General features: G+C 42.8%; 2 protein-coding genes across 3 annotated transcripts; one reads left to right on the forward strand and one right to left on the reverse strand.

The window, feature by feature from the left end:
- Window positions 1–617: 617 nt before the first annotated feature.
- ATP5MK (ATP synthase membrane subunit k) lies at window positions 618–3,387 on the forward strand. Of its 2 annotated transcripts, none has more exons than XM_054163722.1 (4): window positions 618–742; window positions 2,269–2,366; window positions 2,460–2,555; window positions 3,265–3,387. In XM_054163722.1, the coding sequence occupies exons 2-3, from the start codon at window positions 2,280–2,282 to the stop codon at window positions 2,550–2,552; spliced, it is 180 nt and encodes a 59-aa protein (XP_054019697.1). In that variant the 5' UTR covers window positions 618–742; window positions 2,269–2,279; the 3' UTR covers window positions 2,553–2,555; window positions 3,265–3,387. The 2 variants fall into 2 exon arrangements, with proteins under 2 accessions (XP_054019697.1, XP_054019698.1); XM_054163723.1 differs by having other exon boundaries at window positions 620–675.
- Window positions 3,388–5,341: 1,954 nt separating this feature from the next.
- TAF5 (TATA-box binding protein associated factor 5) lies at window positions 5,342–17,149 on the reverse strand. Its single transcript, XM_054163710.1, has 11 exons — window positions 16,618–17,149; window positions 15,150–15,390; window positions 13,709–14,024; window positions 12,831–12,994; window positions 11,579–11,714; window positions 10,951–11,071; window positions 9,856–9,985; window positions 8,582–8,746; window positions 7,985–8,162; window positions 7,670–7,847; window positions 5,342–6,318 (listed from the first exon to the last, which is right to left on the reverse strand). The coding sequence occupies exons 1-11, from the start codon at window positions 17,141–17,143 to the stop codon at window positions 6,101–6,103; spliced, it is 2,373 nt and encodes a 790-aa protein (XP_054019685.1). The 5' UTR covers window positions 17,144–17,149; the 3' UTR covers window positions 5,342–6,100.
- Between the last annotated feature and the right edge of the window lie 897 nt (window positions 17,150–18,046).

Below are 18,046 nucleotides of genomic sequence, written 5' to 3' on the forward strand. Positions count from 1 at the left end.
AACCCATCAACCAATCCAACCCACCTAAACAACTAACCCATGGCACCAAGCACCCCATCAAGTCTCCTGAACACCTCCAATGATGGTGACTCCGCCACCTCCCCAGGCAGCCCATTCCAATGGCCAATCACTCTCTCTGTATAGAACTTCTTCCTAACATCCAGCCTAAACCTCCCCTGGCACAGCCTGTTGTCCATATTAAAGTCACTTCAATGTGAAAGCACAAAATAAAATTAAAGCTCATCAAAGCACGCTCCACCACAGCCCTCGCTAAGCAACACAGACACCTTCCACGGCCGGTAACTGAGCCGGCTGGACCCGGCAGAGCGGGAGCTGTGTCCAGAGCGGCCTTACCTCCTCCGGCCGCAGCCGCTCTGGCCCCCGCAGCCCCTCGCTCGCTGCAGCCGCACCCGTGGCCGCTGCTGTAGGGAAGCCACACGCGGGGAGCAGCACGAGCACACCGGAAGCAGTACGCGGGGCAGAGGGGAAAGGGCAAGCAGAAGTGCGAATCCCTCTTCAGCCAACCAGAGGGAAGGGGACCGGGAGAGTTCACTCTCTGGGACTTGCAGCCAATCAGCGCGGCTGCGGTGGCTGCGCGCGGCTCTCGGCCGCCACCATTTTGTGGGAGGGAGCTGGCGAAGGGCAGAGCGCGGCGGCTGGACGGCGGCGGCTGAGGTACCTCTGGGCGGCCGCGAGGAAGAGTCCTCTCCCCGGCCGCAGACCCTTGTCCGCGCTTCTTTCTGTAGGCTTGCGCCGCCGGGCGGGAACGAGGAGTGGCTTCGGCCCCGAGCCGCGGCTGTCCTATGGCGCGCCCGCGACCTTCAGCTGCGGCGTCGCTCCCTTCCGAGTACTAGGTGTCGGCGCGTCCTTTCCCCCGGCCCAATGCGAGCTGGAGAGGGAGGGCGCTGGGACGCGGCTATCGGCACCAGTGATATGGAGCCGGTTTGTGTGCGGGGCCGGGGCGAGCGCGGCAGCTGGTGGCGCCCAGTGTCAGGGCAGCCGGAGGGGCAGGCCGCGCTGGCAAGGGCACCGGACTCCCTCGAAAAGGAACACTTGTGATACCTGGCCTCAGAATCACCCCTGAAGGACGCGGTGATTCTTTTCCAGCTTTTGCATCGTTCAGGCATACGAAAAGATGGCTGTAGTTTTCCAGTTCGTGTGCTGATGTTGAAAAGGGTTCTTTCATTGCGATTTTTAGCTGTTGTGTAGTCAATCCAGTTACAGGTGCGCTCGGGTACTTACTGTGCTGGGTTCATAGAAGAGCTGTGTTAATGAACATAGCACCTGGTATAGCAGTTTCCTGTACCTCTCTTCTGGGTCCTGGAGGAGGGTGCAGCATCTGCCTGGTTTGGCTGGTAACTGTATGGGGTGCGTGCCTCTTTGGAGGTGGGTTACAAGACAATAAGTGATCTCCAGAGTGCACGGCTCAGCCATTCAGTGAGCCTGCAGGTTAGCTACTATAGCTGTGCCAGGCCTTTGAACTTCTTACAGTAGATCTGAAACGTTGTTCCAGACATGTACACAAAGCCAGAAGTGTACCCTCATGTACTTGAAAGTGTTTCTGTTCCCGTGAAAGCACTTTTGAGGCTTTGTAGCTGCTGAAGTAACTTGCTGAACTAGGGGGGAAAAAAGTGTATTTTTATCAAATCCGTGAATACTAGGGTAATCCAAGTAAGATATGTTAGAAACATGCAACTAAGCAGCGCAGTTCTTACTTACTGCACTTGCACTCTAATATGGTGCAAATATTGCAAAGCAACATTTTGATTCACAGAGTAGCCTGAGTCTTGTCACTAACTTCGTGAGTATGTAATTGAAGCTGGGTTTTAGCTGAAGTAGCAGAGATTTATCTTGGGTATTGCAGATTCCTGAACAACTGGTGGGAATTCGTCTCTCTGTTGAATGGCTGTGTAGGCAGGACTATTCTTGGCAAGTACCTTGAGGAATTTCCATTTTTATCATCATCATTCTGACCTTTTTTTTTTTTTTTTTTTTAATATTTAAATGAACTGTGAAAATCATAAGTGTTCCTCCCTTCAGAACTTTTCATGTGCTTATCTGCTTTTGTGTCACTGATTGTACCCTAAGATAGAGTGCTCTGAATGTTTCCAGCTCCTTATTCCTATCCACTGTCTGCTGAGTGTCCTGAAAAGAGACTTAATAGCTGACAATAGAATCATTAACTTCAGTGCAGAGATGAGTTTGATTTTTCTTTACACTGTGTACAATTCACTCTAAATTCATTAACTGTTCTTTATTGCTTATTAGGACAAGCAGCCATGGCTGGCCATGACTCAGGATCTCAGCACCAGTTCACTGGATTTCAGAAGTACTTCAATTCCTACACCATCATAGGCAGGAGGAATGTATGTCTTGCATATATTGAACTTTTGTAGTCTAGTGTAATGGCATTTTCTGGGGTTTAGACTGAAACTAAACTTAATTTTTATCTTTTCCAGTATGTGTTAGCAACATATGCAAGTGTTGCAATGCTCGTCTTGTATTTCAAGTTTAAGCCTAAAAAGCAAGCTCCTGCTGTGGCAGATAAGTAAATGGTAAGTGTCTGGAGTTCTTCCAGGACCAAAATGCTTTTGAATGAAGTAGGTTGCTAAAGGAGAATGCAGAAAGTATAGGATACCAGTGTTGTTTTTTTGTTCTTCTGACATGGTGAATGGGACTAGGGACAGCATGCAGGGAAGAGTAACCAAAAAAAAGGAGAAATGGAAGGATGTTGCAGCTAAAACCAATACAGGATATCAAGCTTTGACTACAGCTGTTGGGTGCCTGTGGTCTGCCCTTCTGCTGTAAAATAGGGTGAGGTGTTGCTTTGTAAATCACTAAAATAGTAGTCGTACTAAAATAGTAGTACTTGAGGACTTACTTAGATTCCAAGCAGAGGTTAATGCAGCCTGTTAAAATCTTACTTTGAGCAGAGTAAAGGAGCACCACACAACAGAATGGTCTGTATTATAGCACACCTCGCTATGCCCATATAGAAGTGATTTGACTTGTTCTTGCATAGCAACAACCATGGTAGAAAATTCTAGAGTTACTTTCAAATACAGAATGTCTACTGAAATGGAAAAAAAAACCCCTACAGGCTGTTTTCACACTCTGCAAAATGGGGTAGAAAAGAGTTACTTGACCATTATGTTTGTGTGCTAAAAACTGCTTGCTAAAATTGTTCAGGCTTGGGGACAGGGAATGCTGCTGCTAGTACTACTGTGCCAGAGTTGATACCTTTGGTCTCTTTTCTCTTGGCAGGTTGCTGGTATGTCTGAGCCTCCAGTCCGTGTTAACATAATGCAAGCTGATGACCTTTGTGGCTAATAAAATAAATAATGCCTTGTTTTATTGGCAACATGAAGTGGTGGGGAAAAAAAAAAAAAAAAAGTGGCATTTGTCTTTTTTTCCTGGTCAAAAATAGTTAGATGTAGTGGAGATGGAATAGCTGATTCAGGTCACTACTCTCTTAACTAAACTCCTGCTATTACAGCACATCATAAAGTGCTCTGAGCACTGATAACATTTATGGTACTTCTGCTTTTTCTGTTACTGGCCTCTTGCAGAGGTAACTGCCAGAGAGAAAATGGTTTACTGTGCTGATGTTAAGCTCTTAAAATTACCCCCTTGCTGGAAGACCAGATTGGACAGGGCCCCGAGCAGCCTGGTCCAGTGGAAGGTGTCCCTGCCCGTGGCAGTGGGGGGATGGATCTAGATGATACTTAAGGTCTCTTCCAACCCAAACCCTTCTCTGATTCTATGAACTCTGCATGTTCATAAGCAGTGACTTAAGTAGTTCAGTGCTGCTTTTTCTTGTAGGTAGCCTCTAAATATATTCCTACCAGAGTTAGTGGTCCCCTCCCTACCCAACACTAAAATTTGTGTATCACATTCTCCACAGTCTTTTTCTGTATCTCAATGAAAACTCAGTACCTTCCTTAGGTGACACATTAGTGCTGATGTGTGAATGGGATTGTGCAGAACTGTGCTGCTTTTTGAAAGGTCCCAGCAGCAGTGGTTGAACCTGGGACATAGGATGCTAAAGAAAGCAAATACACTTCCCAAACTGAGGTCATCAGGGGAAGAGACATGGGTGCTGGGAAAAAATGAGAGTGAGATTACAGGGTCTTTGTGCTCTCTCTAGTTCATGTATTCTGCTTGTACATGCTGGGCCCTCTGAATAAATCTAGTCCTCTTCCTTTCCTATGAGACTGCATAAATGGCCTCTGCTCCATACAACTTCACAACTGAATAACAGTAACAGTGCAACAGCTCCAGTTTGCTAGAACCCATCACCTACCCTTACTTGAAACAGTTGGTCATCCTCTTGACTGTTTTCTGAGTTACTCTTTTCTCTCAGAGTGCTTACAGCTGCAAGCACAGCTCTTGCTTCCATTGCAAACATCCAGGAAAGAAAATACCTTGTAACAGACAAACTCTGTGGTTTTAGTATTTATTACAATATCAAAAGTATAAAACTGTACAAAATATAAAGGCAGAATGTGGCAGTGTTTTCTTGGAAGTTGTCAAAACTACATACTTGGGTTTAGACAATTTGGTTCATCATAATTGTACTTGAATCTAACTGATCATATTGAGAGCTAGGGAATTTTGTGGTACCATTATAAAATAAATCTGTAATTTAGTTTTAATGTTTATCTTTAAGGAGAATTTCAAGGTGAGCTCTTTTTTTATTATTTTGATGTATAATGCCTATAATAAAACTTTACTCCAAGAGTTCAAGTTAGGTAAGGGAGGAGAGGGGAAGTGGTTCTTCATTTACATGACTTTAGAAATGTCACGACGTGCTTTTATTTTCTCTAGAAAGCCAGAAGAATGTTCAGTTATCCAAGCTCTTACTGGAAAGTAATGAGGAATGTAAAACTTGCCCTAGAGAGGGTTTGTAAGATATTAAAAAAATAATTTTAAAAAAGGACAAAACCAAAACAAGCTAAAACCACACCAAAATGAGCCTATCCTTGGGTGGTGGGGTTTTCTGTTCAAAGACCCAGAAAAGTTACAATTCCCAGTGTTTTGCATGTTTTCCTTAGAAATAAATCACTGAGCTTTATTAGTTGTCCAGGAGGACTTGCTGGACTACAACGTTTGTGTGGGTGGAAATTGCCACCAGCAGCCAAGCTGGCCTTTCAAAAGCACACTGATTATACACTGAAGGCTGATTAATCTTTTTACTCTGCAATAACATTTCAATGTCTTGGCTAGTTTCACATTTTGATATATTGAACCTCATGTGGAAAGTACACAGGTTTGTAAATTCTTTCAGATGTAACACAATGTAAAAGGGTTTAAGTCCACTTCTGTGATGATGGGGAGTCCCCCTTCTTTCCTACAGTAAAGTATGAAAGTAAATAAAGTTCACATTGCACTTCTGGTTGCTTATCCCATTTACAGCATTGGCTACCAGTGAAAAAAGAGTAACAAGCTCTTCATTTCTGATAACCTCAAAAGAGCACAGGTAGTTGAAATCTTTTCAGGAGTAGTATATGGGTGCATAAAAACCTGCATGTGTACCTTTGCAGTTACACACGAGCCCCATGAGCCTCTGCTGCTGGGACCTACTCTTTCAATGCCCTGTTAGTTGCTGTGATACTCTCACCGTACCTGTTGTCCAGCTCAGGCTATAGTGAATTAAACTACATTCTTTTCTGAAACTAAACAGTCTTTCCTTATGCTTGAGATTGATTAAACATTTGCTAACCATAAATTAAGTGCTTTAGAAGAAATTCATTTGAGAACACCTACCAAGGCTGTTAGCTTTCCACAAGTTTCAGTAGAACTCAATACTATGTCTGAGGGGAGACAGCCATTTTCATGTTTGGATTTTTTTTTATCAAAAGCACCATGAACAATTTCTTCTTGTACAGCCATGATGTCTCGTCAAGCTCCAGCATTTTCAAACTGTGGATAAGTATGGAACAGCAGAACTGAAAAATGCTGCTTGCATCAGTTTACATAGTTTTTTGGTTTTCCTGCAACAGACTAGTGGGATCCATCTGTACAAGACATTCCTCCTTGTCTCACATCCCGAGGTCACTACTGCAATGATTTGGCACAGTCAGTCTTGCAGCTTCCCAATTCACTGTGAACTGTAGGCTCCTGCAGCCAGCAGCAAGTTTCTGCGTGTGAAATGGAGGTGTACAACTGGGGTTGATTTGGTCATGTATGTACCTAATAACAAGTCCTGTGAGTTTTCAGGCAAGTTTATATGTCCAGTGGCTGTAGTAAAGTCATCAGTTTCTAAATCTTCAAATGCCTTCACAGCATCCCACAGACGAACTGTATTATCCATTGAACCTAAAAAGAACAACCAACAGTTTAAGGTCTTTCTTAATAAAAAAAGGTGTATGTATAGACATAAATAAATTGTCACTGGGGAGCAAGTGAACAGAAACTGGAGCTCAAAAAGCAGGTTTGCTCCTAACTGTAGTCTTACACCTTCATCCTGGCAAGGAGACACATTTTTAACAAGCCCCTAACATCCTGAACACGTATGTAAAAGCTGCCAGGATTTCAGCTTTCCTGTAGTCTTAACTTGAATGCCCTGTGGATAAAGCACAAAGAATTGCTCTCAATTTGGGTCTGTATTTTAGCACCTAGCACTGAAAAAGCAGGACCATCCTGTGGGTTAGATTCCAAATTTCAGAAATGTTAAGGACTGTAAGTCATATAGTAACAGTTTCTTTGATACAAAGAAGATGGCACCGTTTTGCAGGTCCGGTGGCCTATGATCTCAGTGGAGAATTGGTAGATAAACTGAAAAAAACACCAAGCAGACTGGATCAGACCTACACCCTCTATTAGTTTATGCTCCTGCATTAAAGGCTCAGTAAAGATTCTCAGTACAATGCACTGAGGAATACACTACTAATAAATACAGGATATTCCTAGCCTGGTTTCATGAGGAAGTTACCATGATGTAATTACATCCTCTGTCCATCATTTCTTCTGTCAGTAATTTGACTTTTGGGGCAAATTTTGACCAACTGACAGAACAAACAAGTTTAAAGCTCATTAAATCCCTACATGATTTAAGAAATTGGTTCACTAAACACAGCTTTGTGCCTTTGTGAAAGGAAGACTGGCATAGGAGCTGTTTTGTATTAGACACCAGAGAATCTGTATAGATAGGCAGGAAAAACAAGCAGGCCTTACAAGTTCTGCTGCTTATAGATTTGATTGTTATTAAAACATTTCTACATACAGATAATAAATATACTGTGAAGAAATAGTACAGATGTGGATAACTCCTCTCCCTTTCTATGCCTTCCTCTCTTGAGTCCTGCTATGTCTGACTCCCATTCCAGCATCCTGTGCCTCTCTACTCCAGCCACTTCTTGTTTACCCAAGAGTTATTTCCAACTTCAGATTCCACCCCAACACTGTACACAGAATCAATCACAGAATTAACCACACTGGAAGAAAGCTTTGCCACTGTCTAGCTGTGTAACATCTTTCCTTCTGTTCCTGGAGAGTGAGGGGATCGTACTTCACAGTCCAGTGAAGTATTTGCCTCAAACCAGCGGTTGCTGTTTTTGCTAAGCAAGTGATTCTGCTTCACATTCCTCAGTTTAAGGAACCAATTACATCATTCCTTTGCAAACTTAGGGAACACAATGCAAACTCCACTGTTTCCAGTGAATTTTACCTGATGCTAAAATCTCCCCATCTCTACTGAATCTGAGTGCGTAGATAGTGTCTGTGTGCCCTTTCAATTCGCCAACCATCAAGCCATGTCCAATATCCCACAGCAGAACTCTGCCATCTGTTGCTCCAGTAGCCAGGAATCGTCCATTAGGAGAAAATGCCAGTGAATGAATTGGTCCCTAAAACAGACAGAGGGGGGACCAAACAAGTTAAGTCTATTCTCATCCAGTCAGTCAAGCTGTATTCATTCTGAATGCTACTCTTCAGAATCTCATCCAAGAACTATAATCACTTTCATGCTGTGCTATTCCTTTACCTTATGCCCAGTGAATATTCTCACACAATTCCCATTCAAAACATCCCAGAGCCGTATAGTCCTGTCCGCTGAGCCCGTGGCAATGTAGTTGGAGTTCGGATGAAATCGGGTACACGTCACATCAGCAAGGTGGCCAGCAAATATCCGTAAAGGCTGGTAGTGATCTGTTGCCCACAGGCTTCAAAAAGAAAAGAAAAGAAAAGAAAAAGCTTTATAAAGAAAAGAAAAACCCCCAATGAAATTCAGTATCTGGTGCACAATGAGGAATACAAGGAAGTAACTGTGCAGTCATTTCTTACTGGTCCAGTTTATTGAATTAGCAGTATCTAGTTTAGAGCAGTTTGACATAGTATTGAGCTCTACTGAAACTTGTGGAAAGCCAGGTTGATAAACAAATGGAAAAGAAAAAACAAACCAAACAAAAAATCCCCACAACCCCAAAAAACTACAGTAGAACACTTATTCAGCATTTTAATTGACATGAAATAAAATTTATTTCCAGTAATAGGGTAGGTTAGAGTTTATCAGCTAATCATTCCCAGGGTTAACCCCCCACAAACTGACCCTAGCAAGTGAAAAACTCATCCAGTTTCTTACCGAGCCACTCTGTCATGTCCCCCTGACACAAAGTAATAACCATAAGGAGAGAACTGTGTATCCCATACTGGATAGTTGTGTCCTTTATATCCCACTAAACACGTGAATGTTTGGAGACTCCACAATCTGACAGTGCCATCCTCAGAACAGGACAACAAATAGTTCCTGTCACAGGAGGAAGTATAGCATATTATTTAAGAAACTTACACATGGACTGTATAACCATTGCAGAAACAAAGTGAGATGTCTATCATAAGAAAAACTGGCACTGAACAGCATCTGTTTAGCATGTCACAAATAAGTCAACGTTATGGTGGGGTAAGCAACAATAACAGAGTTATTGCAGAGTCCAGTCCTAGGCCTCTGTGCAAAAATATTCTGATGACATTGACAGCAATACTGAGGGGAGAAAAAAGCCAAACAAAACCCCAAAAGCTCTCCCCACCCCCCAAAAAACCCCCCCGACAATACCAACTAAACAAAAAACAAACAACAAAGCAGTCTTTACTCAGCAATTACTAGTAATTTTTTTCATATAACTGGAAACTCTTATGCTATCTTACTTAAAAAAAAAAAAAGAGTATTTTTATTAATATAACTCTAAACATCATTTCAGGATTCCCTGAAAAAGAACTGATGTCATGTTCACATTCTCAATTCATAACTATAGCCTCTACATTCATGTTCCACACAACGTTTACCTCTCAGCTGTGTCTCTGTGTTGGTTGTTTCCTGACTAGACACAGGCAAAAGCAAAACTTTAAGACCTTTAAACTCCCTTTCTACTGTTGTGATTCTCAGGACTATATAATGGTTCTAAATCTCTTATTTTAAAGATACTATTCCATACATTTTCAAAATAAAGTCTTGGTAGAATAAAAAGAAACTTGAAGTCAAGTGCAGCAATATGCTACTCAGTATGGCTTTGATTTGCAATACTGTAAGGCAAATCAATACTGCAGTATTTTTCCTCTCTACAATTCAGTTAATTAAAACTACAGTTTGCAAAAGAGACAGCCTATTTTGCCATCTAAGTCCTGAACCTCAAAAAAGGTGCTGGCATCCTCATCTCCAGTTGATTTTAGTAACAGCTGACAGTGCCCAACACCCTGAGCATAACACACACTCAGTCACACATGGTTTCTTCTAAGATGCACGAACAAGAATTGCTTTAACCTTCAGGAAAAAGCTGCATCAAGAACACGTTTGCATTCGGTAGCATACAACTGAAACTCAAGACAAGCAAACTAGTCAGCTTTTAAACTTAATTTTACCTATCAGGACTGAAGCTGGTGCCATAGACAGGTCCACTGTGACCATATAAAATCTTCAACTCACTTGCTGTTTTCTCATCCATGATCCTCTCCAAGACATCATCCGATTCTTTGTCGATGAGACTGAGGTCTGCAGTATTTCAAAGTTCATGGATCATAATAGCAGTCAGAAGTTTAAAGATAAATGTCATGAACAGGAAAACAAATAATATTCTCTCTAAAAGCCAAGCATGATGTAAACATGACAAAGTACCTGGGAACTGTTAAGTTTACAATATATGATAGTACTTAAAGTATTTTTTACTATTCTAAAAGGTGAAAAAAAAATTTTATATAAATAGTAATTCTTTCTTAAGACTTCACTGAGCTAAAATACATTAATCCCAACATGTTATTTTTCATACATATATGATATCTTCAAATACAGTAACATCTTTTTGACAGAGATAAAGTTTTCACACTTCCAGAAAGTTAACAAGGCACACACACTTTACAGACATGTTCTGACAGCTGCATACTACACACAACAATAATTTTTAGTCTGTGGGCTACTATGTGCTGAACATCATGACCACCTCTCAGTTAAATATCAAATTAAGAAATGTTTGTACACTATCTAGATTCATCCACAAAACATTGTTACATAAACAGTAGAATTAAAAAAGCTTGGTTTCCGTGAATTTCCTAAGTATTGAGCTAGAGGACTTTTTCTTTCATCCTCAGAATTCCCTCAGGTACCTCTAGACTCTACCCTAGATCACCTAAAACCAACTGTCTACTACATCCTGCAGTTACTATCCAGTAAACAAGCCAGGTATCTAGTTTCATGCTCATTATGGCTAGTTCCAAGCTCTGTGCACTGGCCACCTCATGACAAGTGTACACAACCATATTTCCAGTTCCTTTAAAAATGCTTCTAATGGTAGCATACAAAATGTAATCAAACATTTGTGCACATACTGTTTCTTCAAAGTGAAAGCATCTAGATGCTGGAGGAGAGATGACTCTCCCACCACAAACAAGATTTCTCTTTTCATGCAAAATACAGCTGTCACAAGTAATGCAAGCTCATTTAAGTGTTACTGTTTTAATTACCTGCTGCTGTTTTCACGCTCCGTAGCTTTTTCGGCGTCACAGACCACACTCTGACAGTAGAGTCAGCAAAGCCTCCTACAATCATGCTGGAGTCATCTGTAATATCCACTGCAGTCAGACCCTAAACAAAAAAACAGCCATTTATATTGCTTATTATCTTTCACGACACATTTCAAATAGCACAAAATCCTACCAAGTACTCTAGAATAGACCTAAAACTACATAAACTCTTGCACCATTAAAAATAAAACTGTATGAGCAAAGCACAGTCGGCGACGACAAAACAATACTGGTTTCCAGTATTCTGGAAACTCCACTGCATTCTGTAGAATCCACTTAAGGCCCCACAGGAAAAGTGAAAGGAGTTACAGCAAAATCAGAGCAAAACCAAGGAACATGGAAATTGTACAGTTTAATGAGTCTTTTAAAGAGAATTCTGAACATTTTGGAAGGTGAAATTTGTGATACTCATTCCAGATACTCATTCCAGATACTCCAATAACCCTGTGAATCATATTCATTTTTTATCATATTTCTGGCTTATAGATTTGATCATAAACTATAACAAACCCTTGCCAATGCTGTTAAAGTCTTCTTTCTGTATTACCAAAACTCTTCTTTTACCAACCTGGTAAGCATTAAGGAATGTGTAGAAACAGATGGAGGGCAAGCACTCTGGGCCAAGACGCACACGCCTTGCAGCTTCCTTCATATTCATTACTTTATCCAGCTTGTCAGAGTCTTTCAGTTCAGGCAGAGGAATTCTACAAGAAGCACACATTTTTACAAAGTAAAAGCACCTTCCACACTGTTAATCTAAACAAAGAAAGGGAAAGCTTTCCATGCAACCCTATACCTTAAGTATGAAAGAAGAATTAGAAGAAATGAAAGGCTACATAAAATATATATTAGCAGGTTAAGAAAAAGAGGCAGTAGCTTTAAGAATTTCAGACAGGTAGTGAAATGATGTAAGTAATTGAATATGACCTGGAAAGATCAGTGGTCAACCAAGTAGGATTTACCAGGGACCATGACAGGCTGGAGAGATGTGTGGAGAAATTTAACAAAATTCAACAAGGCCAAGTGTAGACTCTTGCATCTGGGAAAGAACAACCCAATGGACCAGCATAGGTTGGGTGATGATCTGTTGGAGAGCAGCTCTGGGGGAAAGGACCTGGTGGTCCCGGTGTACAGCAGGATGACCATGAGCCGGCAATGTGTCCTCATGGGCAAGAGGCCCAAGAGGGCCTGGGGTGTATTAGAAGGGGAGTGGTTAGTAGGTCGAGAGAGGCCACATCTGGAACATTGTGTCCAGTTCTGGGCCCCTCAGCTCAAGGACAGAGAACTGCTTGAAAGAGTCCAGCACGGAGCTTCAAAGATGATTAAGGGAGTGGAACATCTCCCTTATGAGGAAAGGCTGAGAAAGCTGGGTCTCTTTAGCTTGGAAGAGACTTGAGGGGGAACGTCATCAATGTTTAAAAATATGAGAAGGGTGAGTGTCAGGAGAACAAAGTCAGGCTCTTCTCAGTGATGTCCAATGATAGGACAAGGGACAGCAGATGCAAGCTGGAACACTAGAGGTTATGTGAACACAAGAAAAAGTTTTTTCCACTGTGAGGGTGACAAAACACTGGCACAGGCTGCCCAGAAAGGTTGTGGAGTCTCCTTCTCTGCAGACATTCAAAACCCACCTGGGTGTGTTCCTCTGTCACCTGCTCTAGCAGAGATAAGTAGATAAGCTAAGCTTTCCATGACATCCCTTTAAAGTCCAACAGCTAAAGCTGCGTACAGCAGAAATGGCCAAAATGCTAAAAATGCCATGCGAACAGTGATGCCAATTTGGCATGACAAGACTGAATTTAAAAGGTTTCCCTTGGTACCTGTTTTGGGGAGGAGCATTAGGGTCTTGTTTTTTACTTTTTGATCCTACACTATCTTTTTTGGGTTTTTTCTTCTTTGGCTTTCCTTCCTCATTTTCTCCTTCTTCATCTTCATCATCCAAAGGCACATCGAACTCCGGTTCTTTCAATAAGCCAAAGAAAACCTGCAAACCAACAAAACACACAGGAGACAAATCAGTAATTGCTATTCTTACTGAAAATTTAATTTATTGCAATCCTATTCATGCAATAGTTAAAAGCAATAAAGCTGTTTCTTTAAAACTGCTGTGTAGAATAGAATAGAACTGAACCAGACCAGACCAGGTTGGAAGAGACCTTCAAGATCATCACATACAACCTACCATCCAACCCACCTAATCAACTAAACCATGCAACCAAGCACCTTGTCAAGTCTTCTCCTGAACACTGCCAATGATGGTGACTCCACAAATATACAAATATTGCTGTGTACATTACTGTATTACCATTTCTAAGCACTTTTTAAAGCAGAATCCCTACAGCTTGCATCATTTATTGGTATAGTACTGTGGTACTACACTGTCAAGATCTACACAAACAGCCCTTGCAGTAACAACTGGAAGCAAGAAGGAATTACATCTGTGTAAAAGAGGAAGCCTAATAGTCAGGTGTTCATTTAAAAATCACAGAGTAATTCCTGAGGTAAAGTTGAGTTCAGTGGGCTGTCTCTCAGAGAGGCTCAAGAGTATCTTCTACCAGGCTGTGTGCAGTTCTCTGCTTTTGCTCTGTTCATGCTGATTGTTAAGATGTCAAGTCACAATTGTTAGCCTATACCACCACATATGCTGCAAAATGAAGACTTGTTCAATTATAAACATGCAACAATCTTTGCCTCTCACCTTTGCTTTATTAGCCTCTCGTTTTGCCTCCCCAGCCAAGCTTCCAACCATAGCATCTATCTGTTGTTTACTGCGGGGCATTCCATCAAAGATATCAATGTAAAGATGCTCCTGCACAATGTTCCAGATCTGATTGTTCTGCTTTTCCTGAAGATGCCTCTTCAAGAGCTGGTAAGAGTCACGGGAAATACGCAGCACAAACTTGCTCGTTCTAAAATCCAGCATGGTCTCATTACCTTTCATGTGTTCTTTTTTGGTTAAGCTAGATAATACACGCAGGTCATCCTGGTAATAGCACTCCTGATCCCCATGAAATCTATTGAAATAATGGAGGATATGATAAAAGACTTATTACATAAACATTACCTCTGAAGTTCACACTTGTTTACATGACTAATGTGAAGCATGTATGCAAGGACCTTTTGTAAGCTACTGACTACATATGGGATTATTTTCCTACTGAAATAAATTTCATCCAGGGGAATATACACCAATAACTTGCCCTCTACAATAAAAGCATTCAACAGTTAAAAACCGAGATGATGAGAACACACAAGTGGAACCTCACAGCATTTCATTTACCCAAGGGGTTCTCAGCTGAAATAAATAGTTGCACCATGTTTACTTACAGGAGTGGAACACTAATTAGCGCTATTATAAAGCACAGAGTATTTTTTATTATGTAAGACTACTTGGATCTATTTATACCTGATTCATTATATAGACAAGCACATTCCACAGTGTGTATGTTTTTCATTCTCCACATGCATTATCTGATAGCTAACACATGTCTAGACTTTTCCATTTTTACTCAAACCATATTATGGAATGGTTGTAGCAGGGAACATTTTAACTACTTATAGAACTATATTTCCTGACCTATTAGATGGAGACAGAGTTATCCTTTTGGAATTAAATATTTCATGGTTAAAAAACCAAATTAAATTTCATCTTCTTCTCCAATGATAAAGAATTAAACATAGCAAGAGCACAGAAAATTATGGATTAGCCATAAATGTATTCCTTTAATCTCATCTGCTTAGACATCCTATTACATTAGCAAATAGTTATAGAGCACATTACTTTGGCATCTCAGTGCAACATTCCAGTGCTTAAAAATTACCCCACAATCTTTCCCTAAAGAAGCAGCATCTCTTCTTTCATGATTTTGCAGCAGGATGCCTACCAGATCACCATAAAGATAGTTCAAAAGCATGTAGTTTGCACACCTTCATAGCATAGGAGGTTGAAGAAGGATTTAAGGACAGTTACTGTTATCCATCATTATTTCAGATTCCAAATCTCTTCAACTTCAGAGAAGAAAAACAGTACATCTATATATATAAATCTGTGCTACTATAGCTTAGAGCTACTATAGCTTAGATGTAATCAAAGTAGCTAACATAAAACAATGCAAATACACAAATGAAAATAAAACTACCTTTCAAAAAAAGACTTTGCTTCACTCTCATGTTGGTTGTAGACCAATTCCAAGTACATGTGCACAAAGAGAGGATAAAACAGCTGAGACAATTCCGCCCGATGACAGTCCAGGGAACACTCAATGAAGTGTTTTAATCCACTGTAGTACTCCTCATACAGTGCTGGATCCCCCTGTTGATTGTAGGCAGACAACACTGCACTCACATCTGGCTGATCTTCCACAACAACACCTCCTCCAACTGCAAATAAAAAGAGCTTGTAAGACAGCCTGAAAGAACTAACAGTTATACAGTGGGTAACAACTCCAGGTGAGGTGCTGGAGGTGCTCTGAACAAAATGTAATACCAGGTTTTGTGCTTACTCAGCACTAAGTTTAAATGATACACATGTGTACAGCTTCAGCCATTTTTTGAGCTTTCCCTGACAATAGTTGCCTATAATGTATTGAACAGAGTGCCTAACTGTGCTAGGATTGTATGTGTGAAGGAAGAAACTACTAACATCACCCAAGTAGATTATCTTCACTGCTAACAATGGAAACTCTCAAATGAGGAGTGGAATCTTTCTAAGCCTGTACAATATACTCTCTAGAATGATTTTGTTTCCAATAAACAACAAAATTAAGATAAGTGAACAACTCATCATGACCACTACACAACCATTACAGGCCAGTGACTTTCTGTCTCCAGCTAACATCCCTAGAATTCTGTTTTACATAGCAGTTATTAAACAGTTTACACAAACTAATGAAAAACAATCATATCAGGGACAATCTGACTTTATACTGTAGTATATAGTCTACAGACTCACTGGACCTCAGACATACCAGTTCCTGAAATTTCATTACACTATTCTGTAAAGCTGCCCCCAAAGACACCTTGATTAAAAATAGCTAACTCGAATTACCCAAAGGATATCTCAAGTATCCAGCAATTCACTCCAGAAATGTAGAGATTCCTCTACAAGCATCCTATGACTCTCTTGTCAAAATGCAACCTGTACATCAGGCCTCCATTCTTGTCCCTGCGACCACATCATGGATCATCACCTCTAACTACAAAAGAAACCCTCAGCCTCCTGCTACACTGTTAGTCGAGATGAAACACGAAGACAAGGGGAAGCACCTCTCACTTTGACAGTGCTCTCTGCAAAGGAGCCAATGTCTTTGGTTCCTTTGCTCCATGGCAGCACGCCCGGGGACCCCAATCTCTTCCCAAGTTGCATCAAGAATCACACACCCAGGAGTTTCCCCAAGAAGACCGGAGCTGGCTCTTGCCTCCCACTCGAAGGAGGCGCACTCCAAGAGAGCCACAATCTGACTGACACTGACCTTTGTGCCCCAGCATCAGGGAGAGTCCCCAGAGCTGCGAGACGCACAAAGGCCCCCCCAGGCCCCACGTTTCGCGGCGGGAGGGGGAGGCTTTTTGCCCCGGGAAGAGACCCTGCAGCCCCCGCGCGGACCCCACCTTTCCCCGTCGGAACGGCGGCAACCGCCGCCACCCCGGAGCTGGAAGACGCGACAGTGGAGACGCTGCCTCCTATCGCGATGGCCGCAGATGCGGTGACCCGGCTGAGCAGTGCCTCGCTGCCGGCAGAGTCCGTATCGCCGCCTGCGCCTCCCGGAAGCCCGGAGCCGGCGGGGCTAAGGGCAGCGGCACCGAGGTCATCGCCGAGCAGGCGGGCTTCGCGGCGCAGGATCTCTTCGGACTCCCGGAGGTTGCTGCGCCGCAGGAACTGCAGCACGGCCACGAGTGTCTGCCGGTCCAACGCTGTCGGGGAGGCGGCCGGGCCCGGCGCTGCAGGCTTAGGGGGTGCCGCATCCCCACCGCTCCCCGCAGCTTCCCCCTCCGCCGCCGCAACCGGGGGAGCGACGGAAGCGGCGGCGGCGGCAGCAGCAGCTGGAGGTGCAGCAGGGGGCTGCGGAGGCGTCCCCGCCTCAGGGTCTTGCTTTACCGCCACCACCTCCGCCGGCTCCTCAGGTAGTGCCGCCATCTTGTACCGCCCTCCATTCGCCGGCAGCGGGCAGCCGCCGCCAAGCGCGGGCGCTTTTGCGACAGTGAGGGCAAAGGACGGGTCCTGCCTAGGCTCTCGTGGCTTCATTTTGCGACGCTGCCAGAAAAGCTGCTCGCGTCATGAGCCTCGGGCAGCGGTTGTGAGACGGCCGCTGAACTCGGGGAGTCCTGACTAAGTAAGTGTGATTTGGGGTAGTGACTGTGCGAGTAGGAATCGTGGAGCTCCGCAGTACTTGCAGTATCTGTATGCGAGGAACCTCTCTCAGAAATTGATTAGATGTTAATAGGCTACTGCCACTCCTTGGAGTAGATATTGACCCAGCGGTTTGTCCAGGTGGCCGACAGCATCCTGGCTGACATCAGAAATAGTGTGGCCATCAGGATTGTGGAACAGATTGTGCCTCTCTACTTGGCACTGGTAGGCTGCATCTTCAATGCTGTCTTCAGGTGTGGTCCTCTCACTACAAGAAGGCTTTGAAGGTGCTGAAGTGTGTCCAAAGAAGGGCAACAAAACTGGTCAAGGGTCTAGAGAACAGGTCTTCCTAGGAGTGGCTGAAGAGACTGGGACTGTTAAGCCTGGAAAAAGAGAAACCTTCTTGTTATCTATGAGTACCCAAATGATGTTGAAGTGATGTGTCTTCTCTCAAGTAACAAGTGATAGGATGACACAAAATGCCTTCAAGTTGTGCTAGTGGAGGTTAAGATCAGACATTAATTCACTGAAAGGCCGTCAAGCACTGAAACAGACTTCCCAGGGAGATGGAAGAATCAGCATGCCTGGAGGTTGTGTAATGTGGTGCTGAGGGACTTGGTGGTGCTGGGTTAACAGTTGGACTTGATCTTAATGGTCTTTTCCAACCTATGGAAAAGGTTGGGCATTCTA

This window comes from Dryobates pubescens, chromosome 8, assembly GCF_014839835.1.
Source record: "Dryobates pubescens isolate bDryPub1 chromosome 8, bDryPub1.pri, whole genome shotgun sequence".
In the NCBI taxonomy this organism is placed as follows: Eukaryota; Metazoa; Chordata; class Aves; order Piciformes; family Picidae; genus Dryobates; species Dryobates pubescens.